At 39.4% G+C, this 26,123-nt stretch overlaps 2 protein-coding genes across 18 annotated transcripts in view; one reads left to right on the top strand and one right to left on the bottom strand.

Moving 5' to 3' along the window:
• Nucleotides 1-126: 126 nt before the first annotated feature.
• Nucleotides 127-25,783, top strand: RPE (ribulose-5-phosphate-3-epimerase). 11 transcript variants are annotated; one of them, XM_061148854.1, is made up of 7 exons: nt 130-321; nt 982-1,001; nt 9,495-9,574; nt 14,257-14,396; nt 14,768-14,902; nt 15,395-15,481; nt 16,827-17,522. In XM_061148854.1, the coding sequence occupies exons 1-7, from the start codon at nt 211-213 to the stop codon at nt 16,947-16,949; spliced, it is 696 nt and encodes a 231-aa protein (XP_061004837.1). In that variant the 5' UTR covers nt 130-210; the 3' UTR covers nt 16,950-17,522. The 11 variants fall into 11 exon arrangements, with proteins under 11 accessions (XP_061004847.1, XP_061004837.1, XP_061004839.1 ...); XM_061148859.1 differs by having other exon boundaries at nt 207-332; nt 982-1,012; XM_061148858.1 differs by having other exon boundaries at nt 215-321; nt 982-1,012.
• KANSL1L (KAT8 regulatory NSL complex subunit 1 like) overlaps nt 18,676-26,123 on the bottom strand; it is a 126,683-nt gene continuing 119,235 nt past the window's right edge. For all 7 annotated transcript variants that reach the window (XM_061148852.1, XM_061148853.1, XM_061148846.1 and 4 more), the window contains 5 exons: nt 25,275-25,399; nt 23,776-23,830; nt 22,497-22,609; nt 21,373-21,541; nt 18,676-20,278 (listed from right to left, as the gene is read on the bottom strand). In XM_061148852.1, the coding sequence (XP_061004835.1) occupies nt 20,048-20,278; nt 21,373-21,541; nt 22,497-22,609; nt 23,776-23,830; nt 25,275-25,399 (693 nt within the window). In that variant the 3' untranslated portion in view covers nt 18,676-20,047. The remainder of the gene's footprint in view (nt 20,279-21,372; nt 21,542-22,496; nt 22,610-23,775; nt 23,831-25,274; nt 25,400-26,123) is intronic.

Below are 26,123 nucleotides of genomic sequence, written 5' to 3'. Positions count from 1 at the left end.
CCTCATTGCGAGGCCCCGCCCCTAAGCCTTAGGGCGGCAGTCCCTCCCTCTAGGGGAGGCGGGACTTCCCCCCTCAGGGCAGCTACTTCCGGCGGAATCCGGAAAGATCTACGGAGAAGAGGCGGGACCAAAACTGCTCGGCCAATCTGGGCACGACGCCTTCATCGAGCCGGGCTCTAGTGCAGTAACTTGCTTTGGAGCATTAGCACCATGGCGTCTGGTTGCAGGATTGGCCCATCCATCCTCAACAGTGACCTGGCTAGTTTAGGGGCCGAGTGCCTCCGGATGCTGGACTCTGGGGCCGATTATCTACACCTGGATGTAATGGACGGGTAACTCTCCGCGGGGTTCGGGCCTGGGTTGTCGCGTGGGGCGCGATAGGCTCCCCTTGACTGAGTACCTGTTAGATGTACGGCGTCCCTGTGCCGCGAAGCCCCTCACTCTGAACGAGATACTGAGGAAGGCGCCTGAGGTGGAAACCCAGGAGGCTCCGCTTGGAGGGGACCTGGGCTGCGACCGTGTCCCAGTCCTCATCTCCTCCCCTCCCCCTCACGTAACGTGTATTCTTCTAGCACTTAGCACCCGGAAGCGACCTTAAATCTCTAGGACCTCTCATTTTCAGTTGGAGAAACTGAGGCCCAAGGGGATAGGCATGACTTGCCCAAGCTCATATAGCTAGTTAGTGGCATTGCTGGGGAGACAGACTTGTATAACGATGACGAGCTTTGCACCTGGAGTGAGAACGCCCGAGTTCTGCCACTTGCTAGGTTACTTGGGACAAGCCATTTAACCTCGTTGAGCTTCAGTTTCATTCTGTGAAAAGTGGGAGTAATAACACTCTACCGCCCAGGCATCTTTGGAAGATGAAATGAGCTGATACAGGTAGTTTACAGTGCCTGGCGCATGGTAAATTTTCTATAATTGATGATAATTGTTGTCTCATTGTTCGAATTTTGATTTTCCTATCTATTTTCTCTTCAGGCACCCTGCTCTTCAGGGAGGTCAGTTTTTTGTAAGTAATTTTTAAGCACTGTAGTTATAGCCCATAATCAATATTGTTTGAAATCAGATTGATGCTAGTTTCATAAGTTGGTTATAAAATGAGGAACAAAGCTAGAGAAAACAGTTAATACTCCCTCAGGGTTACATACGTTGTGACAGAGTTGCAACTTGGCATTTGCCACACTGCACTGATAACTGCCTTAAGATCAAAACAGCCGTTAACCATGGTTTGGGGTAGAAGAGTAAATTTGTTGCAAATAGGTAAAATCTCTGTGTACCCTCATGCAAATCTGCAAATTCGTGTTTTTTTACAAAAATTACCAGTCATTTCCCTTTTTGGTGTCACTCATGAAAGATTCGTCTTCTTTGGTCTGGTTAGATCTGCTGTTTCTCTTTTCCATTTCATTCAGTTACTTCAACACTGTGCCCAACTGTTTAATGGCAAAATCTTGACCTTAAAATTCTCTTCTGTCAATGGGATTTCCCAGGCATGAACACTGGAGTGGATTGCCATTTCCTTCTCCAAAATATTACTTCTTCCAAAACCTAGATTTTTAGTTTGCTATCACATGTAATTGTACGTATGTACTTTGTTTTTTGACACTCTTGCTTGAAAGCCCTGACCTTCCAAAAGGTACTGTTACTGGAGTATGTACTCACAGATGGGTAGCTACATTTTTGTGTCTGAGATATAGAATGAGACAAAATTCTGGGTCGCTTAGGAGTCTCAGGATAGAACAGACTTCCCAGGTGGCACTAGTGGTAAAGAACTAGTGTCTGCTAATGCAGGAGACACAGGAGACACGGGTTTGATCCTTAGGTTGGAAAGATCCCCTGGAGGAGGAAATGGCAACCCACTCCAGTATTCTTGCCTAGAAAAATATCATGGACAAAGGAGCCTGGCAGGCTGCGGTCCATAGGGTCGCAAAGAGTTGGACACAGCTGAAGTGACTTAGCACATATGAGTATAGTCTGAGCATGTTTAAGTGAATGAATGGAGAAAACAATTTGTCCCAGTTTACCAATCAGAATATCAATGATAACAATAGATAATAATAAATGTAGAGCTTAGAAAGAACACTCAATTGTTTCTGTTCTAATACTTTTTTTTTAGAGATTTTTTTCTTTTTGCTTTATTTTTTTATTGAAGGATAATTGCTTTACAGAATTTTGTTGTTTTCTGTTAAACCTCAACATGAATTAGCCATAGGTATACATATATCCCCTGTTCTAATACTTTTTGTGAATTATCTCATGCAGCCCCATGAGCCTGCTGCTGTTATCAACACCAGAGTTGACAGTGCAGAGTCTAATATAAAGAGAGATTAAGTTCCCTTGTAGCTAGGAAATGGTGGAACCAGGATTGGAAGCAGGTAACGGTTTGTTTTGTCTCAGAAACTGTCTTCTCTGGGTACTCAGCTTACAGAGAATGATTAAGATATTGTCTGTCTCTGAGAGACAGCTAATTTATATTTTAGTTATTTATTTGATATTTCCTGCTGCACGGTAAACTCCCTGGAAGCAGAGCTCACCTCTGTTCTCTGCAGGAAAAGTACTTAGGGAGGCCTAGTTATAATTGGTTGGATGAATGGCTTTATCATAATAGAGGTATCTTCTAAGAAATCTCTTGCCCCTCCCAGGCCTGTGGCAGTCCCCGAGCTTGTTAAGTAAATGTATTTGTTTTTTATTGACTCCTTTCCCCTTTTACTGAGAAACATCTTGGTTTGAAAATAAGCAAATTTTGCATACACTATTTTAAAAACCTTCCCCTGTTAAGCATCACAATTTTGAGTTACTTTCATTCCCCTTTTGCAAAAGGAAACCAGTTAGGGAGGTTCAGCCCCTTCCCCAGTGTCCCATCAGAAGAGGCAGAGCCTGGCTAAACTACATTGCCGCTTAGGCCCAGGGTATGAAAGAGGGGCTGCAGACTCCCTCCACGTTCTGCCTCCGTCCTTTTCCTTTTCCTTGCCCCTTAAAAGTCTCCCAAGAGTACATCAAGCTCGATGCACTGGTTTTCTGGTCCTCTCTCTTTCCCTGAAGTCCTCACTGTGTCTTCTGATTAAACTGAAGGGCTTTTAAATCAGGAACAAGTTTTGGAAACACTGGCGGGTGGAGCACTAGTGTGGCTGGATATTTGAAGTAAAGGACAGGTGGCTTTTTCTGGAAAAGAAAATTGGAGAGCATATAAACGTAAATGCGTCTTGACAGGAAGTGACTGGAAATGTATTGGTCTTTAAGTGTAGGAACAGAGCAAATAAGCAATTTCTAAATTTGTTGTTGTCTAGTTGCTGAGTTATGTCCAGCTCTTTGTTACCCCATGAACTGTAGCATGCCAGGCTTCCCTGTCCTTCACTGTCTCCTAGAGTTTGGTCTTGTTGATTGAGTTGGTGATGCCATCCAACCATCTCATCCTCTGTCGCCCCCTTTTCCTCCTGCGTTGTCTTTACCAGCATCAGGGTGTTTTCCTGTGAGTTGGCTCTTCTCATCAGATGACCAAAGTATTGTACCCAAAGTACCCAGCTTCAGCATCAATCCTTCTAATGGATATTCAGGTTTGATTTCCTTTAGGATTGACTAGTTTGATCTTGTTGTCCAAGGGACTCTCAAGAGTCTTCTAAGCACCACAATTCAAAAGCATCAGTTCTTTGGTGCTAAGCCTTCTTTATGGTCCAACTCTCACATCCGTACATGAGTACTTGAAAACCATACCTTTGACTGCATGGACCTTTTTCAGCAAAGTAATGTCTCTGCTTTTTAATATGCTGTCTAGGTTTGTCATAGCTTTCCTTCCAAGGAGCAGTAGTAGTGTTAGTCACTCAGTCATGTCCAACTCTTTGCGACCCAGTGGACTATAGCCTGCCAGGCTCCTTTGTCCATGAAATTCTCCAGGCAAGAATACTGGAGTGGGTTGCCATTCTCTTCTCCAGGGGATCTTCCCTACCCAGGGCTGGAACCTGGGTCTCCCGTATTGCGGGCAGATTCTTTACCACTGCACCACCTGGGAAGCCCTCCAAGGAGCAAGTGTCTTTTAATTTTTTAATTTCATGGCTGCAGTCACCATCTACAGTGAATATGGAGCCCAGGAAAATAAAAGTTTGTCTCTGTTTCCACTTTTTCCCCTTCTCTTTGCCATGAAGTGATGAGGCCAGATGCCATGATACTAGTTTTTAGAATGTTAAGTTTTAAGCCAGCGTTTTCAGTCTCCTCTTTCACCCTCATCAAGAGGCTTTTTAGGTCCTTTTCCCTTTCTGCCATCAAAGTAGTATCATCTGCATGTCTGAGGTTGTTAATATTTCTCCTGGATATCTTGATCCAGCTTTTGATTCCTCCAGCTCACCATTTCGCATGATGTATTTTGCATATAAGTTAAATAAATAGGGTGACAGTATATGGCCTTGCCATACTCCTTTCCCGATTTTGAACCAGTTAGTTCCATGTCTGGTCTAACTGTTGCTTCTTCACCTGCATACAGGTTTCTTAGGAGGTAGGTAAGATGGTCTGGTATTTCTATCTCTTTAAGAATTTTCCACAGTTTGTTGTGATTCACACAGTCAAAGGCTTTAGCATAGTCAGTGAAGCAGAAATAGATGTTTTTCTGAGATTCACTTGCTTTTTCTATGATCTAGTGGATGCTGGCAATTTGATCTCTGGTTCCTCTACCTTTTCTAAATCCAGCATGTACATCTGGAAGTTCTCAGTTCACATACTGCTGAAGCCTACCTTGAAGGATGCTGAGCATTACCTTGCTAGCATGTGAAATGAGTGCAATTGTGTCGTAGTTTGAGCACTCTTTGGCATTGCCTTTCTTTGGGATTGGAATGAAAACTGACCTTCTCCAGTCCTGTGTCTACTGCTGAGTTTTCCAAATTTGCTGGCATGCTGAGTGCAGCACTTTAACAGCATCATCTTTTACAATTTTAGATAGTTCAGCTGGAATTCCATCACCTCCACTAGTTTTTTCATAGTAATGCTTCCTAAGGACCACTTCACACTCCAGGATGTCTGGCTCTAGGTGAGTGACCCCACCATCATGGTTATCCTGGTGGTTAAGACCTCTTTTGTATAGTTCTTGTATGCATTCTTGCCACCTCTTCTTAATCTCTTCTGCTTTTGTTAGGTCCTTACCATTTCTGTCCTTTATCATGCTCATCCTTGCATGAAATATTCCTTTGATATCTCCAGTTTTCTTGAAGAGATCTCTGTTCTTTCCCATTTTGTTGTTTTCCTCTATTTTGCATTGTTCATTTAAGAAGGCCTTCTTATCTCTGCTTTTCTTTGAAACTCTGCATTCAGTTGGGTATATCTTTCCGTTTTTTCCTTGCGTTTCACTTCTCTTAGCTGTTTGTAAAACCACCTCAGACAACCGTTTTGCCTTCTTGTATTTCTTTTTCTTGGGGATGGTTTTGGTTACTTCCTCCTACACAGTGTTATGAACTTCTGTCCATGGCTCTTCAGGCACTCTACCCAGATGTTACCCTTGAATTTATTCATTGCCTCCACTGCATAATCAATCATGAGTAGTTTGATTTAGGTCAAATCTGAATGGCCTAGTGCCTTTCTCTACTTTTTTCAATTTAAGCCTGAATGTTGCAGTAAGGAGCTCATGAGCTGAGCCACATTCAGCTCCAGGTCTTGACTTTGCTGACTGTGTAGAGTTTTGAGCTGCAAAGAGTATAATCAGTCTGATTTTGGTACTGACCATCTGGTGATGTCCACGTGTAGAATCATCTCCTATTGTTGGAAGAGGGTGTTTGCTATGACCAGTGTGTTCTCTCGACAGAGTGTCTCTGTTAGCCTTTTCCCTGCTTCATTTTGTCATTCATTTGTTCATTCCCTGCTTCCTTAACAGGCAAGCCAAACTTGCCTGTTAATCCAGGTAACTCTTATGCATTCCAATCGTCTGTGATGAAAAGGACATCTTTTATTTTGGTGTTAGTTCTAGAAGGTTTTGGAGGTTTTCATAGAACCATTCAACTTCAGCTTCTTTGGCTTTAGTGGTTGGAGCATAGAGTTGGATTACTGTGATATTGAATAATTCTCAGGATCATTCTTGTCATTTTGAGATTGCACCCAAGTACTGCATTTTAGACTCTTTTGTTGACTGTGAGGCCTACTCCATTTCTTTCAATGGATTCTTGCCCTCAGTAGTAGATAACGATGGTCATCTGAATTAAGTTCGCCCATTCCAGTCCATTTTAGTTCGCTAAGATGTCGATGTTGACTCTTATATTTCCTGTTTGACCGTATCCAATTTACCTGGATTCATGGACCTAACATTCCAGGTTCCAGTGCTGTATTGTTATTTATAGCTTTGGACTTTACTTTCCCCACCATGTACATCCACTGCTGACCGTCATTTCCACTTTGGCCCAGCCTCCTCGTCCTGTGTGGAGCTGTTTCTCCGCTCTGCTCCCATAGCATATTGGACACCTACTGACCTGGGGGACTCATCTTTCAGTGTCATATCTTTGTGCCTTTTCACATACTGTTTACGGGTTCTCTAGGCAAGAATACTGGAGCAGTTTGCCCTTCCCTCCTCCAGTGGACCACGTTTTATCATGTCCATCTTGGTGGCCCTGCACTGCATGACTCAGCTTTATTGAGGTCACAAGCCCCTTCTCCATGACAAGGCTGTAAATCCGTGAAGGGGTCCTAAGTTAGTTAGGACGATTTAAAAGCCAGGGAGATTTCACAGTTGTACTAGATTTCTGACTTTTGAAAAACTTGCAGAAATTTCCAGTACTGGGCGCACAGTCTCACAGGCCACCATTAGCCAGGCCAGATCTTCTTCGTTTGTCCCCTGTCTCCTTCTGCCCTATTTCAGTCCTCCATGCTGTCTGCCAACCCAGCCACCCCCACCCCCGCCTGCTTGCTCTCTCTTAAGACTCTCCTCCCTTGGACTCTTTTTTCAGTTAGTTATTAATTGTCAGTGAAGGGCAGACAGGCCTGGCAGATAAGAGCCTGAACTTTGGAGCTAGGTTGACTGCCTCCTGCACTTACTGGTTGTGTGAGCTTGAGCCTCTTTCTCATCTATAAAAATAACAGATAACAGTGGTACCTGTCCCACCGAATTGTTGGTGTGATTTTAATGAGTTAATATGTTCAAATTGTTTAGAATGGTGGTTGTCCTGTATAATTTTTTATTAACCCGCATCCTGCCTGCTTGTCATCTAAGCTCAGGACCTTGGCACTGGCTGCTAAGTCGCTTCAGTCGTGTCTGCCTCTTTGTGACCCCATGGACTGTAGCCTGCCAGACTCCTCTGTCCATGGGATTCTCCAGGCAAGAATACTGGAGTGGGTTGCCGTGCCCTCCTCCAGGGGATCTTCCCGACCCATGGAGCGAACCTGTGTCTCTTACGTCTCCTGCGTTGGCAGGCAGGTTCTTCACCACTAGCACTGCCTGGGAAGCCCCATGGTTTCTTCTCTTTGACAACACTTCCCACCCCACCACCACCCCGCTGCATCTTATCAGAAAAATCCCGTCAATTGCTGTCCTTGTTTCCCTTTTTACTATTTACTGCCATTTACCAACCCCTCTTGCCTTGCTTCTTCCAATTTACTGCTTAGTCGATTGTGCTAATACTGTATTGTTTCCATCTTAATTTTCCATTGCTTCTCTGATGGCTCAGCTGGTAAAGAATCCACCTGCAATGCAGGAGACCTGGGTTTGATCCCTGACTTGGGAAGATCCCCTGAAGAAGGGAAAGGCCACCCACTCCAGTATTCTAGCCTGGAGAATTCCATGGACCGTATAGAACATGGGGTTGCGAAGAGTCAGACATGACTGAGCGACTTTGACTTTTCTCTTTTAAAACCTCACTTGATGAGGATTAAAGTTCAAACTGTGAGCCTGGCATTCTGTATCATTCAACGTGACACAGTCCTGCCTCGTATTTTATTCATAGTAGCCAAGGTGGGCAACACCATCTCCCTTTCTTTGAGCTTAACTTAGTTTTCTCTACCTTTGCTTCTTTCTTTCCCCATCTTTACACATTCCATTAGTTCTGTAATTCCATGACCTGGGGGTTCCCTGGTGGCTCAGATGGTAAAGAATCTGCCTGTAACGTGGGAAACCTGGGTTTGATCCCTGGGTCGAAAAGGTCCCCTGGAGAAGGAAATGGCAACCCACTCCAGTGTTTTTGCCTGAAGAATTCCATGGACATGAACCCCATGATCTATCCCTTTTAAAAAAAATGCTGTTCTACTTGCCTCTGGAACAATTACCTTATATTGCATACTTTAGCTTTTCTCTATAGTCCTCATTCAGGGTAATGCCTACTACTTTAACAAAAGAAAGCCTAGATTTCAGTGGGTTAACATTATAAAGTTTATTTTTCCTTCATGTAGTAGTTTGGTGTGAATGTCCTTTCATGCAGAAATTCAGGGACGTCAGAGTCCCCTTCCATCCCCCGTCTCTACCTTAAGGGCCTCTTTCCTGGCAGAAGGGTAAAATGAGAACAGATCAGGAATATATTCAACCTTCTGGGCTCTGCAGTGACAGACATCACTTGTGTTCACATTTCACAGCCCATTTGTGAGAACTAGTCACCTGGCCCCCTGGTTTTAAAGGGAGTTGGGAAATGTGGTCCTGGGCCAAGCTGCCTTCCTGCCAACAACTATACTGTGGCAGTCAGTCATGAATTGTGGTGAGTCATTAGCCATCTCTTAGTATCAGTGAGATTGTAAACTTTTCTGTGGTGAGCAGAGAAACTCATATTTTTTTAAATAAAATATAGTACTCTGAAGCACCCAACCTAAATGTTGAAGTGAGCTCGTGATACAACAAGAGACCTGGAGTAGGTAACTATCTTGGGTCTGATATCAGAAAGCCTTAATTTGAATCCTGCCCCAACGAATTATTAACTGGGTGACTTGAGGAAGTTATCTATTCTGTGCTCCTTAAATGGAGATAATAATGGCATCTACTTCAGAGGGCTGTTGTGAGGATGAAATAAAATAAGGTACAATATCTGGTATGTTACAAACCTTCAGTCAGTGGTGGTTATTAATATACATTAGGTTTCTTTATTGATAATCTTTAAGGAAGCTTAAATAAACTTGTCATTTTGTGCCCTGTGATAGAGGTGGATTAGAAATAGCCACAGGTGACCTGTGATAGGCTTAAGATTTGAGAAACCCATATCAGAGTCTTGAACTTCCTAACTAGTATGTGACTTGGGCAAGTCATATAACTTTTGGGGCTTTGATTTTGTCATCCTTCATTTCTTTCTGTCAGGGGTTTTGAATTATAGCGTTAAATTGGTAAATTATGTGACATTATGACTTACTGGAATATCAAGGAGTTACTGCTCCGTGAAACTGAAATTCTACGGGTATTTTTAGTGTTTAATACTGATACTTATGTTAAATATTAAATCGAAAAATATTGCAGTCACAGATAATCTCCTCTTTGTCTATCAGGATACATTTTGAGAAAAATACAGAGACTGAATTGAAAACATTTTCAGAGTAAGATTTTGTTTGTCTTATAGGCATTTTGTTCCCAACATCACCTTTGGTCACCCTGTGGTAGAAAGCCTCCGAAAGCAGCTAGGCCAGGACCCTTTCTTTGGTAAGTGGGTGTTTACGCCATCTGAAGCTGAGCATCTTGCTCAAATAAAGGGGAAGTAGCTGGTTGATTTCTCAGCCTCCAGTTTCACAGCGTACGCTTTTCGCTTCTCTCTCTGCTGGGACTTCACTGGCCTCCTGTCAGAAGCCGAACTTACCCGCCTCGGGGCCGAGGTACTTTGGCTAGTTTCTTTGCCTAAAAAACTGTGTTCCCTTGGTCATTGCTACTTCATCTTTCTGCCTCAGATCCTTTGTTGTTTTTTTCTTCAGAGAGCCCTGTCTTAAATTAACCTTTTTACCTTGCTGATTTTCTTTGAATTTCTTAGAATTTCTTTCAATCTGCGATTGCTTTTATCAGACTCTAAACTCCTTAAGGGCAGGATTTCATTCACTTGGTTTGCTGTGATTTTCCCAGAGCTTAGCGTAGACACACAGCTGAGGCTCAATGTGATTGTTAAATGAACTTAGGAATCGGTTGATTTATGGTCTAGACGAGAAGTTGATTCATGGTAATTGGAGCTTTCTACAGGTCTATTGTATGCTCCACTTCAGTGTTGTAGGATAATGTGAATTAAGGGTTTTTTTAAGATCACAGAGTGACCTAGAAGTTACTCCTTTGGAACGTAGATTCAGTCCACATATCCTTGTCACTGCTGCTGATGTTTTAATCGAAGCTAGCAGAGCCTGTCTTGCCGGATCTCTGGTACACAGAAGACATTTGGTTAGTTTTTATAAATAATGTGTGTTTCTGTAATTCATTACTTAATTTTAGTAAAACTTATATTTTTTTATTGACCTGTTGTGGACCAGTTTTATGAAGGGCTCCAGCTGTGCTGTTCAGTATGGTAGCCACTGGCCTCATGTAGCTACTAAGTCAGCTAAAATTAACAATTGTTTCTTAGTGGCATAGACTGCATTGCAGGTTCTCAGCAGCCACGTGTGAGTCCTGTCCCAGTGAGTTGAGGAACACCGCTGACACTGCAGGAGGCTGTTCCAGCCTCTGTAGGCCTGTCCACTTCAAAGGCACTGACTGTATCAAATCATGTGACGTGAGGGAAACAGTGTTCCACCATGTTCACTGTTTTGAAATTTCCGAATAATGGAGTATAATCCTCTGATTACCTGAACTTTTTTTTTTTTAATTAACGTTTTGGAAGCTGAATTTTCCAGGGTAAATTTATCCTTAACAACTGTTGGAGTTGGATGAAATAGTGTCTTTGCCCTCTTGCGCATTGTATAATGGCCACAGAATCCTCCACTCTGGCTTTGTGTGGATTTAAAATGTGTATATATTTGTCTTTTTCCCTTTTAGTTGATCTCCCAACTGTTACTTCTCACTGCTCTTTGACTCCCCTCCTGTCTGTGCCCCTTCTCTTACCAGCTCAGCTGCCACCCCCACCCCCCCACAATCTATTTTTTCATTCCTATTTTTAGTTTGTCGTTTGCTGATAAACTTGCTAATCAATCTTACAAGAAGACAATCTCAAGTAAAGATTTCATATGCTTTAGTGTTTGTGACCTTTGTTCTTTATATTATATGTTGTTTGTTTAATTCTTGGATACCGGTTGTTGGTTAATTGGTGCATTATATATCTTAGGAGTTAGATCACAAGTTGTATGTATAACGGCTAAAGCTTTTAACAATTCAGTCCCAATATTGAGTAGAATTTACTGTCTGAAGAAGTAAAGTGGTAGGGAAAAGTCATTTTTGCTCTTATCTAAATCAGCGGTCTTCAAGTATGGTCTGAGGACCTGTGGGAATCCTTTTCGGATGGTTCGTGATGTCAAAACTATTTGTAGTTGGATTTGTAAGTTATTTGTACTAATGGTGCAGAAGCAGTGATGAATGAGTCTGCTGATGCCCTAGCCAGAAATAAGGCTGTTTTACTGAACAGGTAACACTGAACAGGTTACTGTAGGTCGTCGGGATGTTCTTACACGCATGCCTTCATAGTAAGTATCCTTGATGAGTTAGAACAGGTGATGGATTTAGTAAATCTTGATCCTTGATCTTGATCTCTTTAGTATTTTGTGTGACGAAGTGGGAAGGTAATATGTACAAAGCCCTTCTGTTGAATCCTGGAGGGTGATTGTTTCCTTGAGGAAAACCACTCATTTCATTGTCTCGAGCTGTAAACTGCAAGTGCTTGTTGTTTCACAAACACCGTTTCCGTTAAAAGAATAACTGACAATGAACTGTGGTTATCAGATTTAGGTATTTTCCTGATATTGTCTTTAAAATTAACTCAGTGGACCTGTCACTTCAATGAAAGCAGCTCATCAGCTTTCGTTGCCACTGACAAAAGTTAGAGTTTGTAAGTGAAAATTGGAATTTTGGAAAACTTATATTTGCTGCTTTGAGCTTGACAGCTTCCCAATGCTTACAGCTTTTTTGATCATATCTGTAGTGACACATTGACACGTGGGTTTTGGATAGTATATAAAGAAATGTGTCACTGTTTGGAAGATATGTGTAACTCAGTGAACCAGTAGTACTTAAAAGAGCCGTTCAAAATACAGACTAATGAGTTTCAGCGTTAACAAAGTGTGGAAGGGTCACTGGCAGGGTTTACAGATCCCACATTGCCAGTGATCTTTCATACTGCTCATTGAGTTTTGGGGTATAAATGGTACAATATCCAAACTTGAGTGAAAAGGCTATGTGTATAGGGATGCCTCCTTTTCTGTGCCTTTTTTCCCCCTACTATAAAACAACAGATTGATTGCAGAGCGGATGTGAGAATACAGATGTATTCTCTTAAGCCAGGCACTATGTACTCGCAAAAATGTAAAATAATGCGACTCTTACCTTAACATGTAATGAATTTATATTTATTATCATTATTTTTTAATGACTGACTAAGTAGACACTAAGGCTTCCCTCATGTTTCACTTGGTAAAGAATCTGTCTGCAATGCGGGAGCCCAGCTTTGATCCCTGACTCAGGGAAGATCGTCTGGAGAAGGACATGGCAACCCACTCCAGTATTCTTGTCTGGAGAATCCCGTGGACTGAAAAGCCTGACAGGCTACGGTCCATGGAGTCACAGAGTCAGACACAACTGAAGTGACTTAGCGCACACGAGTAGACACTAAAAGTTTTTTTTTAGTTTGCCTTTCTAATACATTAAATATTGATAAATACAACCCACATCATCAGTATTGGGGTGGGGGAGTCTTCAGGAATTTTTAAGAGTGCAGAAGGAGTCTGACAGTAGAACATTTGAGAAATGTGTTGTAATTACAGGCAGAGTCACTGAGCCATTGATCCCCTGAACACCAGAGATTGGCGGTTGCTGGCGGTGACTGCACACTGGAAATTGAGTAGGGAGGACTTAGCTGTCTAGTCTGGTGACTCGGGAATGAGTAAACTTGATCTTGTAAACCAGATTGAATTTTTCTTGTTTATGATATGAAGGAAAAAACACCAAATTGAGTTTATCTTCTAAAAACAAAGTCTTGCCTATTAAAATATGTTCTATTTTTGTTACTTTTATTAGTTTAGAAATATAAATGTTAGTCTTGACTTCATTAATCAGACTCTATACTCCGTTTTCCTGATGTTTTTCAAAGCCTTGTTGCATTGTATAAATCTTTGCTACTGAGTTCTGGAATATTAGATTTTTTTTTCTTTAACGTAGCTTTGCTGGATCAGAAATGTGCTCTCTGTTACAAAATAAAAAGCTCAAAACTCTCCTCATTACTATCTGTCTGGCACAGGAGGGTTCACTGTTCTCTTCTTTCCTGCATCATTTCTTATTTTCACTTCTTTTAAGCTGCCCTCTCTTTCCCGTGAAATGCTATTAATATTATGTTTTAAGTTGAGATGTTTAAGAAGGCCACAGTCATTTCTTCCCAAACATTTTCATATGATTTGAGCTTTAGATTTAAGGACATTTGGCAGGCTGCTTCTGGTTGACTTGTTCTTTCCTCTGAGTCTGTTCCTCCTCTTGCAGTGGTCTGCCTCTTAGTTGGTGACACTTCCGTTCTAGCTCCTTAGGCCCACATCCTTGCACCATCTGACCCTTGTCTCGCTCTGCACATCTGAGCCACAGCAGCTCCTGTTTGGCCCTGCCTTTAGAAAATATCCGGAATCCCCACCACTGCTCACCATCTGCAGTCACTAGTTTTATTGCCTTGATCTTCAAAGTCAGATCTAAGTACTGCAGTATTTGTTCTGTGTCATTCAAAATAAAACCTGATGGTCTGCAGAGTTCTTTAGTTTTATCCAGTGTTTCTCTGACCTCATCCTCTTTCCCCAGTGGCCCCCCACCCCCCGCCCCCGCCCCAACCCCATCAACACTGGCTTTATTTACTACCAACTTTATTTGTATTCACTTACTTTATTTGTCTCTCTCACTAAGAATGTAATCTTAAGTTTTTTACAATGGTATTTCCTGAACCTGATCTTAGGTTTCCTGATTTCTAGTTACTACTTCTCATAAATAGTGCCACAGGCTTTTTGTGGAAAAATGTTGGATTTTTTTTTTGATAAATGTGTTTAACCAAAACCTTATCTTAAGGATGCAGGGAAGCTATCTGTGCCGAAGTATAACTTCTATTTAACAATTATCATGATGCCAGAAGAGTCCATATCTGAAATAGCAAAAACTACAGATTGACTTCAATAATATGAGCAGCTGTTTTCCTTTTAGTAATACTTAGGGGATATGTGTTTTCTTTCCAGACATGCACATGATGGTGTCCAGGCCGGAACAGTGGGTGAAACCAATGGCTGTAGCAGGAGCCAATCAATATACCTTTCATCTCGAGGCTACTGACAACCCAGGAGCTTTGATCAAAGACATTCGGGAGAATGGAATGAAGGTAAGAGCTTAGCAGTGAGGGTAATGTTTTATACTATTCATTCTCAGAGTTGGGAAGGTTTGGTGGAAGGCCCAAAATGATAGGTGAAGACCAGACATAGGCAGCTGTTCTTCAGCTTTGAAGCTAGACTTTAAGTATAACATGTTTGTCAGATAAAATTAATACATTGTACTAATGTTTTCTAGAAATTGCTACCTTTTAGAAACATTTACTTGTGATATCCATTTTGACTTAAAAAAAAGATTACAGCTGAACAATTTATGTACCTATTCCATTCCTTAAGAATAGAGCTTCCTACTGGGCCTGATAAGCCACAATAATGTAATATGGAAATAGTTTTTGATGTGATGTAGCAAATTTGTTTGTTACAGGTTGGCCTTGCTATCAAACCAGGAACTTCAGTTGAGTATTTGGCACCATGGGCTAATCAAATAGATATGGCCTTGGTTATGACAGTGGAACCTGGGTTTGGAGGGCAGAAATTCATGGAAGATATGATGCCAAAGGTAAAAAGAAGTATTTGGTTCTGGAGTAAGGTTTTTTATTGTGTATATTCATTCAGTAAGCATGTATTGGGCTACTTGTATGTTTGTGCCTTGCTCTGAAGGTGGGGAGATGGGGGTGCCTACATATCATTGGAATATGGGATGAGAGATGCCCAGAAAGATTTAGGTTTGGAGATCAGAAGAGATAACCACATGTTAGTGTTTTTGTTTCCAAAACCATTGGAAACTGTTCTATAACCTAAGATATCTCTCTTGGGAATTTTCGTTGACTGTTGAGGGTTTTATCTTTGCCTTGTTTCTGTGAACTATATTTTCTGCAAAGCCATGACAAATTCAATGCCATTTGCCAAACAGAACAAAGCTTGCTTTTATAAAAGTTTGTTTCAGTATATTAAGATAGTTTTCCCTAGTCATAACTTCTATTGATGTGTTTGGTGTGTTTTCCCTCTGCCTCTCCACTTAGGAGTCACTTATTTCCTTGTGTACATCTAGGTTCATTGGTTGAGGACCCAGTTCCCATCTTTGGACATTGAGGTGGATGGGGGAGTAGGTCCTGACACCATCCATAAGTGCGCAGAGGTAAGACAGCTTCTTGACGGCAACGTGGACCGGTTTGCTTTCAAATGTAATGCCAGGACGGGTCTTGTTTGCCAGAGAGATTCCCCCTACACTTCCTAACTAGTCTTCCTTTCTTGGAAAAGTATTTGTTTGTTTAAATGTAAAACTAGGAAAGTAAACAGTAAGTCCTGGCTATCTCAGTAATGATGAAAAAATTCTTTGAAAGAGGAATGTGCTGACTGCCAGCCTGAGGAGTATCATTGAGAAGCTCCAGGGCCTTTGAGAGTTTTCCAAAATAGGCAATCTTCCTATTTTGTGGGTTTTTTTTTTTTTTTTTTGCTTCCAGTGTTTTGTGTAAATGCCACACACTTTTCTGCTTGATACTTATCAAAAGCTTGACTGTGATCAGTATGGGATGACACTGGACAGACAATTAGTGAGCATATATCTTTTGACCCCTGTAGAATTCATTTTTACTGAACTGTGCTTTGTCATTAATGCTGTTTTTGCTTACATTGAGACATATTAAGTTGTAACGCTAGAAAACTATATTTATTTCATTTTTATGAGGAACATTGTTGGACAGTGCACTGTATCATAGCACAACAGTATCTCTCTCATTGGAGAAATTTTCCTCAGTTTCAGTGGTTCTCTCAATGGCCCCTCTTTCTTTCAGCTCTGAATCATATAACAGATTGGATTTTCCTCCCTGAGTCAAATCTCAGATAAATTTGCACTCATTTTTGTAAGTTTTTACTTGGTTTTACTCTGATTTCATGTTGAAAAACATCTTGAAAATCTTTTTTAAGCCACCTCAAAACCATTCTGGAATGCAGTGAAGCGTACATTAAGAATATGTTCCATTTCTACTGGCATCAAAATGAGAAGATATTTAAATGTAGTGGCACCGTATTTTATGGATCATCTCACATTTTAACAGTAATTGTCCTGTTAGACTGTCTGCAAATTCTTCTACATAGTTCAAAGATGAAAACATTGATTTTTTTTTTAGGAGCTGAGGGGGCATTAGTACACTTGGGGAAAACTTTAATAGAGGTGAAGATTAAAGATTAAACCTTACCTAAGTATTAGCAGAGATGCACTATAGTTTATTTAGAAGAGGGTTAGGGGTTACCAAGAAGTGTTTCTTAGACATGTTTAAAAATAATTTCACATCCTCTTTTAAGCATTTCAGCTTCTTTCTTCATTGAACTAGCTGCTTAAGTATGTTCATCTTGAAGTGGCCTTTACAGAGTTAAAATGCTGGCTGCCAGCTATAAGGGTGGACGCTCTAGTCTGGGAGCTCTGTTTTAGGTTTTCCCACATCTTCCTTTGAGGCGTAACCTGAAGTGTTCACTTCTTTCAGGCAGGAGCTAACATGATTGTGTCTGGCAGTGCCATTATGAGGAGTGAAGACCCCAGATCTGTGATCAACCTGTTAAGAAACGTTTGCTCAGAAGCTGCTCAGAAACGTTCTCTTGATCGATGAAACAACAAGGAGCCCAGTCTTTCTGCTTAGGAGATCTCCTTTTTACTGGAAAACAAGAATATTGACTACCAATGATACCACAGTTGAGGCAGTGCTGCTTTTCTGAGCAATTACTCATTCCAATGACTAAAATCCATTATGCAGAATGTTCTAAGAGGTTAGAAATTGGTGTGTATAACTATGTTTTTAGTGATGGAATTGAGAGATTAGTGTGATAAAATACCGTTTTTACTGGGAGATTTGATTTTTATAAAGAGTAAAAATATGGCTGTATTAAGGTTACAAGCAGAAAAGTACCTTAATGCCCAAGGAAGGCATGTAAGCTACTATGAAAAACAAATTTTTTTTCTGAATTTCTAAAAATAATTTTCTTTGGTTTCTTTTACTGTTTTCTGAAAGCAAAACAGTTCTTCAGTTTTTCCTGTTTCATGTCATTTTTGATCTGTGTGTGTGATAACTAAGTTTGCATCTGACTAGGAATGGCATACTTACTCTCCTAGCTTTAAAAACATTTATTTTTTACTTGCACCTTATATTTGATACATTAAAAAAAAAAGTGTATTATGAAGCCCAGGGATTTTCAAGTTGTCTGTTCTAAAATATGAGCACAAGTTTTATCAGGGTATTTTGTTAGCTTTCCTAGAAGGACAGCTTATTTCACTGATTTTCCCCCTACCCCGCCATTTCCACTTTTTCTTAATTATACACACTATTCCTAAGGACATAATGTTTTGCTAGCTCTATGTTAAAAAAAGAAAAAAGACCTCTATTTAGAAGTAATATTAAGTTGAATCCTGACCCTTCTATTTGTTTGATCTTAGCAAACCAAATCAGCCAACCTCTTTGAGCTTCTATTAACTGATTTATACATTGAATGTAATTATGAGAGTGTGGTATTCTGTTGAGGATTAAGAGATTATTATATATATAAAGCTTCCACTATTCCTAGAATTGTAACGGTGTGGAATTGAACATGCCAAGGCAAAGTAACTATTATATAAATTTATGTTTTGTAGATTATAAAGTATGTTGATACAATCTCACTAAACCTACAGAGTCAGTCCTATAAATGGTAAAACAGGTGTGTTTGTCCCCATTTAAAAAAAAAAATGAAGATACTGAAACTCATCAACAGGCTGGTACCATGGAAAGAATCCAGGAAAGCATAGGATTTCTGGTCTGTACTCTTTTTTTTAATAGATGGAGCGCTTAAGAGGTGGGTTAAGCAAAGGAAGCTTAATTGTCTTATTTCCAGTCTAAACTAGAAAAACCAATGGCTAAGAATATTCTGCAACTAATGACTTTTGACTCCAAGGATATATATTTTTTTAATCCAAGAAAGACCAGATAGGCTAATATATGACAAGGTACTGAGTTAATCCATACACTATTTATGATTGTGTCCCAAATTACACTTTGACAGTAGATATGTATTACCTACTTCATTCTTGTAAATACTCTTGCTGTGTAATACACATGGCAAGAAATAATAGGACCAATGTCATTAAACGTTTTCAGGCTACTATGAGTTTTGAGAAGTAAGGTTTGGAAAATAGGAACGTTAACACTTTTAAAAGCATGGAATAGAGCTTCCTTGGTTTCTTCTGTGTTTTCAAGGTAAAATTTTATTTCTTACTGTCTGTTTTTATTTTGGCTTAGGAAAGGCTTTGCCACAGATAGGAGACGACGAGGCATATGGAAATAGACACAGGCAACACAAGGCATATAGAAATAACTTTTTAATTAAAAAACTTACATAGAAGATTATAATATCAGACATGACAAAAAAAAATTGAATTTATTTGCCTGGACAACTTGGGTTTGTTCTGGCTTTTGTTTTTTAAAAAATAAATGTACAGTAAAACTACAAGCAAAAATTTGTCAGTATTGAATTGGAAATTTTTTCTTTAGACAGACTAGTATAATTTCCAGTCTCTAACAAAACCTTACTGTCAGATCCCCCAGATTAGGCCAGATGGCTAGGATTGTCAGTTATATGGGTACTACAACTTGAATAACCTGTTTTACATGAGAAAAAGTGATTCATATAAACTGTCCTCAATTTTTACATAGGAAAAAATAATGTAATAGTGTCAAAAGAGATTTTACGTAATGTACACTCCAGTATCCAATACTGAAGTATTAACTTTTTAAGAATTTTAATTCTCTCTCTAGGATACAAGTAAGAATAGATGCCTGTTTGAATAGAGGAAGCAATGGTAAGGAGTGACCAAATGAACTACAAGTACAATAATATACTAATGGGAATTTCCTGTTTGTTGCTCATTTTAAGTGGGGTGTTTATGAGATACATAAAGCTCAAATCTTAAAAGATTAGTTTTAAAATACACTAATATTTAACTCACCTTTGCTTTTCTTATTCTGTTAGGAGTGAATAGAAAATAACCTGTGTTTAACCCAACAGATTATCAGTGATTTCAAATAAAGTATTATGTTACCTGGTATAGAAATTTCCATAAATAACTTCTATTAAATATGTTTTTTAAAAGTCTGGACTACTAAAAGGGATGTTTTTAGATGTCCAATATCATTGGAAATCTGTGCTTCTTTATAGTGCAGCTGATATTTCATGGGATAATTCATACATGCATTTTTCAAGTGGAGTGGTCACTGTTTTTTAAAACTACTTAGATGTGTGTATATGTATGCATGTATACTCTATACACACATATTTTTATATTCTTAATATATTTCTGAGGCAATTTAAGATTAACCATTTGTATAGAAAAAAAAGGAGCTGTCTTTTGATACACAGGGGTGTGTGTGTGGGTATAAGTTGTTTAAAAATTATTTACCCAGTAATGTGATTTGACAGCAAATTACAGCAGTTAATTTCCTGGTACTTGTGATTTGCATCAAACACAAATGACGAGCACTTGTTGGTCAGTGAAAAGCTCCTTACTTGTGGCTTCAGGAAGGAAAATGAAACTAACATGCCTGTTTCATAAACGGCATGAAAGGTCAACGTGCACTCTGTGCTCACACTCTGGAACTGCGCCCTGGAGGGGCTGGAGAACAGGCTGGCTCTTCTCTCCTGTTTTCCCACTCATTACACCGTTCTCTTCGCCTGTGCCCTGTCACCTATTTTTTTTCATATGAGTAAGTCCTAGACCAAGGGTTTTGTACTCTTCCATTCCGTCTGCTTGCCTTTTTGGGTGGTGGCCATTCTCTGGCACACTGGTGCAGAAGGCTTCGCCGTGGAAAGCTGGGCTTGATCTTTCAACCTGATCATTTTTTTCATCTTGGCATAATAAGGCTTCTATGTCTTCATCCTTCAGCGGAAAAGCCCGTCGTTCCCACCACAAAGACTGAAAGAGAAAACATTTTCAGTTTCAGCTAATTTGTTTAAGTTCATATCTCAGATAATCTGTAGATGTCAATTTTGTAATAACCATTGTTCAGTACAAATTCTTATTTGGTCCTAAGTATCTAGCAAAGTAAAGTGGGATGTAACTGAGGATTATTTAATAGGAACCTTTTGGAATTATTTTTTCACTTTGCCTCTTCCAAGAAGAGGGAAATGCTGCTATTAGGGAGTACTGGTCTTCATTTTAAGCCTAGGTGCATGTTGGGGAAATTCCCTTAAATGTGTTTGGGTCATCTACTTCAGTATCTCCATTTTCATTCTATTATTATTACAGACACCTATTAACTTTTCTCTCTCTGAGCTTTCTATGACTTGCCTCTTAATTTCTATTATCTCTACTCTCTTTATTCTAGATGTTATTCTTTTCCAATATCTACTTATGAAAAACAGTGCAAGAACTTTACAGATGCAGTATAGAAAGCACTCTTGTTGAGGTTAAAACTGGACAGATGGGGAGACAAAATCTTTTGTAAGGGGAAGAGAAATAACCTTTCTATGTGCCAGGTGACATTCTACTTAATCCAGTTAGGTCTGTAATGAAACTTTGATAGAATTCCCTTTTTCTAACACACAAGTGAATAGGTGGAACTAGGTTTTGGCATGTTACTTAAAAGGGCTTCCCTGATGACTCAGGCAGTAAAGAATCTGCCTGCAATGCAGGAGACACAAGTTCAACCCCTGGGTAGGAAGATCCCTTGGAGAAGGGAATGGCAACCCACTCCAGTATTCTCGCCTGGAGAATTTCATGGACAGAGCAGCCTGGTGGGGCGATAGTCCATGGGGTCGCTAAGAGTCAGATTCCTGAGCACACACATACACGCTGTGTTACAGAAAAGGGGGAAGTGTCTGTAGTTAGTGATGGAATTTGAATGCTGGAATATGGATCCTCTGGTCCCTACACCCAGCATTCTGTACTGGACTGGTGCACTGAAAGTGTTACATAATGATGAATCCGTAGTCAGCAGCAAGCAATTCTATAAACAAGTTTTTCAGAGTCGATTAAGGAAGCTTAACGGTTACACAGAATACTCTCACCTTGGCCTCTTGACTCTGACTCAGTGGAGGTGAGCCGTGTGCGCTGGGAGCCTGGCTCTCTGAAGGAGGCTCAGCAGGGCTCCCCACTGCGCAGTGCTGCCCACCGCTGAAATCATAAGGGTAGTCTTTCAAAAGTAGGTCCTGTCCTTCAACATTTTTAGTGTAAGCTCTAGCAAGAAAATCAAGAAAACATTTTATAAACAACCTAAAGTGTAGTTCACAAGTCCATTTAACTTGGTAACTTTTCTTTAAACAGTTCTGCCCAAAAGGTTTTTAAAAATTCATCTGCTGATCTTCCCCATGTTATCCTCACATCTCAAAGGCTTTTATTTAAATGGTACTTCAGGAAATCTTTTGCCAAATTATTATAAGTAATTTTGTTTAGTGGTATTTTTAGTTTGTTTTCCAGAAAACAGGAAAAGATAGTTAACTTGACTCTTACAGTCCGAGTTCCCAGAGTATCTATGATTATTGTAATGTCATCCATGAAGAACTCGATTCACATTTTCCTCTGTACTTCTGGAAAACTGTATCTCTGTAATGTAGGGAAAGTTGAGAATAGAATCTCAGGTATGTTAGGATAACTCTTAGAATAAGGATCTACAACAAATCTGAATATCTTGACTTAAACAGAGAAATGTGTTTTAAAAGTGTGAAATAAACGAGACCCCACACTACAGTGACTACTAGGTTTCAACATGATCTTGTGTTTTGAGTTTTGACTATTATCAAAAAATAGTCCAATTAAATATAAAATACCAGGGTTTTTCTCAAATACATTAACTGTTTTTAGGATTTATTCCCCCTTCCTTCAAAGTCATGTTCAAAGTATTTCAGGCTATTTGCTTTTTACCCTAGATAGGTTTTTAAGGGTCTTTTTTTGGCTCATTTATTTTTAAGAAAAATATTTTTGAAGTAGTTGTGTTACAGATTACTCAGATTCTAATCACTAGTGTTAGGTCTGCCATTATAGTACACTGAAATGACCTTTTTATGGAGGATTTTCACATTATTTGCTCAGTTAAGTCTATTACTGACGCTGACAATTAGCCTGAGAAGTAGGGTGGAGTAAGACATGAACTCTTCGCATCATGTGAGGAGCCTGAATATGGTTCAGCACTTGCCTGCTGTTTCTTCTGTGCCACTTGCTCTGTTCCCACAGTGACCATCTGGCTTGCTCCTTCTCTTCATACTTTTTGTGTCTTAGCGAGAAGACTTCATCAGAGAGATTTTCTATCTGGAGTTAGAAATGAAAAGTTTTGCTTTTGTCAGAAACATTTTGAAATGAGAACAGGTGTCACAGTCCCTCATCAAGAGAACAATAGGAAGAAAACAACAATAAATGCAGTCTAAGTCATGAGAACAAATGTTATGAGAGGAGATTTAGATTCCTAAAAAGAGGGAGTTAAACTTTTTCACCATTGGGTCCTGTTTGAAGACTTACCTAGAATACTTAATAGGTACCTTGAATACACGTAGGTTCACAATGCTTTTTTTGCATTTACATAAAATACCCTTAATGCTTTATTCATTCAAACCTTTGTATTGATTGCTTCTTATGGAGTATACTGTTCATGGAACATAGTATCAATGAAAGTAAAACTGACATATAAGAATTAGTTTAATGGATTTCTAAAGCTTTGGTTGTGTTTCTGGCTAGGATCATTCTGAACTAGGGTGCATTAAAAGAGGGAAAAGCATTAAAAAGTAAATTTTGGTAGCTGAAAAATGAAATCAGTTGGCCTAGAAAGACCAATAGAAACAATGTCTTTTATATAATACTGCCTCTTCAGATTGTCACTCTGGAATTAGTTTGGCTATATAGTATTTTTCTCTATAATTTTTCTTGTCTTAATGTAAGTTTTATCTATGCAGGTCCATAATCCCTTTCCTGTGGTTCCAAAACTCTGGGAAAAAAAACAAGTTTTCATAATTCATTTGGTGACACAGCCTGATCTGAAAACGATGTGAGGCTATTCTACTTCCTATGAATATTTCACTACAGAACTCAGTATTTGATTGAGAACTGCCCTAGACTCCCATACAAGACTAAATCTCATGCATAAATATATGACTAATAGTGGAAGTGAATACAGATATTCATATAAGTGCAGTATTTCAACAATTCATATATGGAAATGGTGTGTTTTATTTTTGCTTTTGTTTATTCTTTATGCATGTTGTCTTTGTAGGCAAATTTGTACAAAACACCTTCCTAATCAAATTAATACCTTTAGTGAGGAACTTTTCATAAGTTTTGAAAATAAAAAAAATCAGTGTATTTTAGAGGGCTTATAGTTCCAATTTAGTTCCTCAAATTTCAAATGAAGCACATGGAAAAGATATTAAGCAGACTTGATAATATATTAAGTGCAATTATCCCATAAGTGAAAGGCAACTTACCTCTTCTTCACCTATATCATTTTCATCCAAAGGCTGAAGAACAACCATCCTCCAGCTGTTGAAGATAGAACCGATTTCAAATAGATTTTGTTAATCTATATAACTGTAGCAATTTTATTCTGTAAACACAACCAATATAGAACTGTTTTCTTTCTTTGGGATTTCCATAATTCAACTGGTTGTAGTATTTTAGTACTTCATTTTTTAAGAGATAAAATATTTGTATCATAAGAAGGGGACAAGGAAAAGATGAGGCTTTACTTTGGGCCTTACAATAAACAGTCTCTTCTACATAGTTGCATTTTCCACCTAAGAATGTACTAATTTTGAAGTAAGTTAGTGGTATGCTGATAAAATGGTTCAGAAAATAAAAAGGAAAAAAAGCTGTGATTTGTAGCATTTGCCAGTTTCTTTGTGTGAAGACTCCCATCATGGCCTCACATCACAGGACTTGTATGTTAAACAACCAGGTCAACCAGCAAGCTCCAGCCTACCACTGTAAGCTGGAAAGACACTTGCTATAGAACACTGTAACCATGAAGTGTTGTTTTACTTCATATGCTCTGTATCAACAGATCCTCTGTAGGAATTCTCATAATACTTCCTAGAGTATTAGGAGTTCTCTGCCTCAAAGCAGTTACAGATAAAAGAAATTAGCTAGGCTAGAGATGGGTAGAAATAACTCTACTTGTCATCAGCTGTCTTGTTTCCATCCTTTCTATATCTACTTCTTGGTGCCAGATTTATAGTCTTTAAAGTGCTTTCATCATTGCTAAAACATTTGACTAAGTTGGCTGCCAGCAGGAAACAGATCTGTGTATGGCATTTGAGGACATCCACAACCTGGTTCCAACTTATTTTTGAGCCTTCATTTCGTTTATCACCATAAACAAAACCTCAGTCTCTGGCTTAGCCTTGCATAGTTGCTCCTGTGCCTGTGTTATGGTCTCCCTGTGTGAACACACACTTTCTCCTTCTGTCCCACCCCCTTTTCCTAGTAGACTCCCAGGTCTTCCCACGCTTCTTGCTCTGTGACGTGTACTGCGGACCTGACGATACAGTAGAATCTTTTGTTGTCACAGGAGTTGTCCTCTTACAGTGTGAATACCCTTTGCAAAGGTAGTTGCTTGCTTTGAACTCTGCAAATCTCCATTTTAAAGAACAAAGATTGTTACTGGAATTATTTACATCCCTAAAGTACTTTTTAGTGCCATGTACATAATAGACTAAATGTTGAATGAAAAAATACTCAAAATACTAACATAAGTAAATTTAAGAATTTCCCTTTCTTAATACAACCTGAGAAATAAGGCTATGCTACTCTATGGCATTGTTTTTCACCATAAGTAATGTAAAGGTTTCTTTCCCTGTCTTCCCTCCATGTAACCACATAAATGGGGGAAAGGCAGAAAGCAGCATCTTCTTTATGTTAAATAATATTTTTAACTTCACTGAAAGTTATTCAAGAAAGGAAAATTGAAGGATGTAAGTGTGCGTACCTTGGCGTAAGTATTTCCTTGTATTGGAGCTTCTCTAGTTTAGCTGGGGCCACTAGCGACATGGGGATAACAATATTGTCTATGTCATAAGAGCTCTCGCTTCGCAGTCTCCGCCGCGCTGTGCTCTGCGAGACAGGGTTACAGGAGGTGGACAACAGCTCTGGTTACGTATGATGATACTCCTTTTATGAGTGTTTACACAAAGAAAATATGGAGTGCCTCTAAGTTTTAGGAATATATTGTTATAAAATCTGACCATAAGATGTTAAAAAAAACAAGTATACATAACTTCTATGAAACAGTACATTTGTGTGTGCACACATTCAAGTCTGTTTTTAAAACCATTAAAAATATGAATGCCTTAAGATACAAAACTCTTAGCAGAAAAGGGTACTATAAAGCACCCTAGATGCCAGTGAAATCTTTTAACCAACTTGTTTTTATAAGGAAGAACTATGAAGTAAAATGTTTGGTGAGCCATTTAATAAAGATTATTTTTACAGTCTTCATTTACGTGTTCCTGAGCCCCGAGCGCCATGCTGTTTTTGTAAATCCTCCTGCGTCCTGACCTCTACTCCCGACTAGATAACAACACAAAACAATGTAAGAAGAACACAAGTGCTGGATTCTTACTTAGCATCGTGAGTTTTTAACACACACACAAAACCATAATCAAGAATTAATGAACAATTAGCTCCCTAATAAAATTTAATCAATATATTGCTTCTTAGTAAGATAATTCTAAATATGCTAATTATGTGCTAGTAAATGAAGCTGTTAACAAAATGTCCTGTTTAGGTCCCCCCACCCCCCAGACCCCCACCAAATGTATGAGCTTAAAAGTCTGTA

The sequence above is a fragment of the Dama dama genome, chromosome 8, assembly GCF_033118175.1.
Source record: "Dama dama isolate Ldn47 chromosome 8, ASM3311817v1, whole genome shotgun sequence".
NCBI lineage: Eukaryota > Metazoa > Chordata > Mammalia > Artiodactyla > Cervidae > Dama > Dama dama.
Note: the sequence above shows the minus strand (reverse complement) of the source record. Positions and strands in the feature narration are given on the sequence as shown.

What these genes read in the sequence shown, in the direction of transcription:
- RPE (XM_061148854.1), top strand. Translation starts at nt 211, where the DNA reads ATGGCGTCTGGTTGCAGGATTGGCCCATCCATCCTCAACAGTGACCTG. An exon ending in GCACCCTGCTCTTCAGGGAG is followed by an intron (nt 1,002 to 9,494) that starts GTCAGTTTTTTG and finishes TTTGTCTTATAG; the next exon opens with GCATTTTGTTCCCAACATCA. An exon ending in TGGAAGATATGATGCCAAAG is followed by an intron (nt 14,903 to 15,394) that starts GTAAAAAGAAGT and finishes GTGTACATCTAG; the next exon opens with GTTCATTGGTTGAGGACCCA.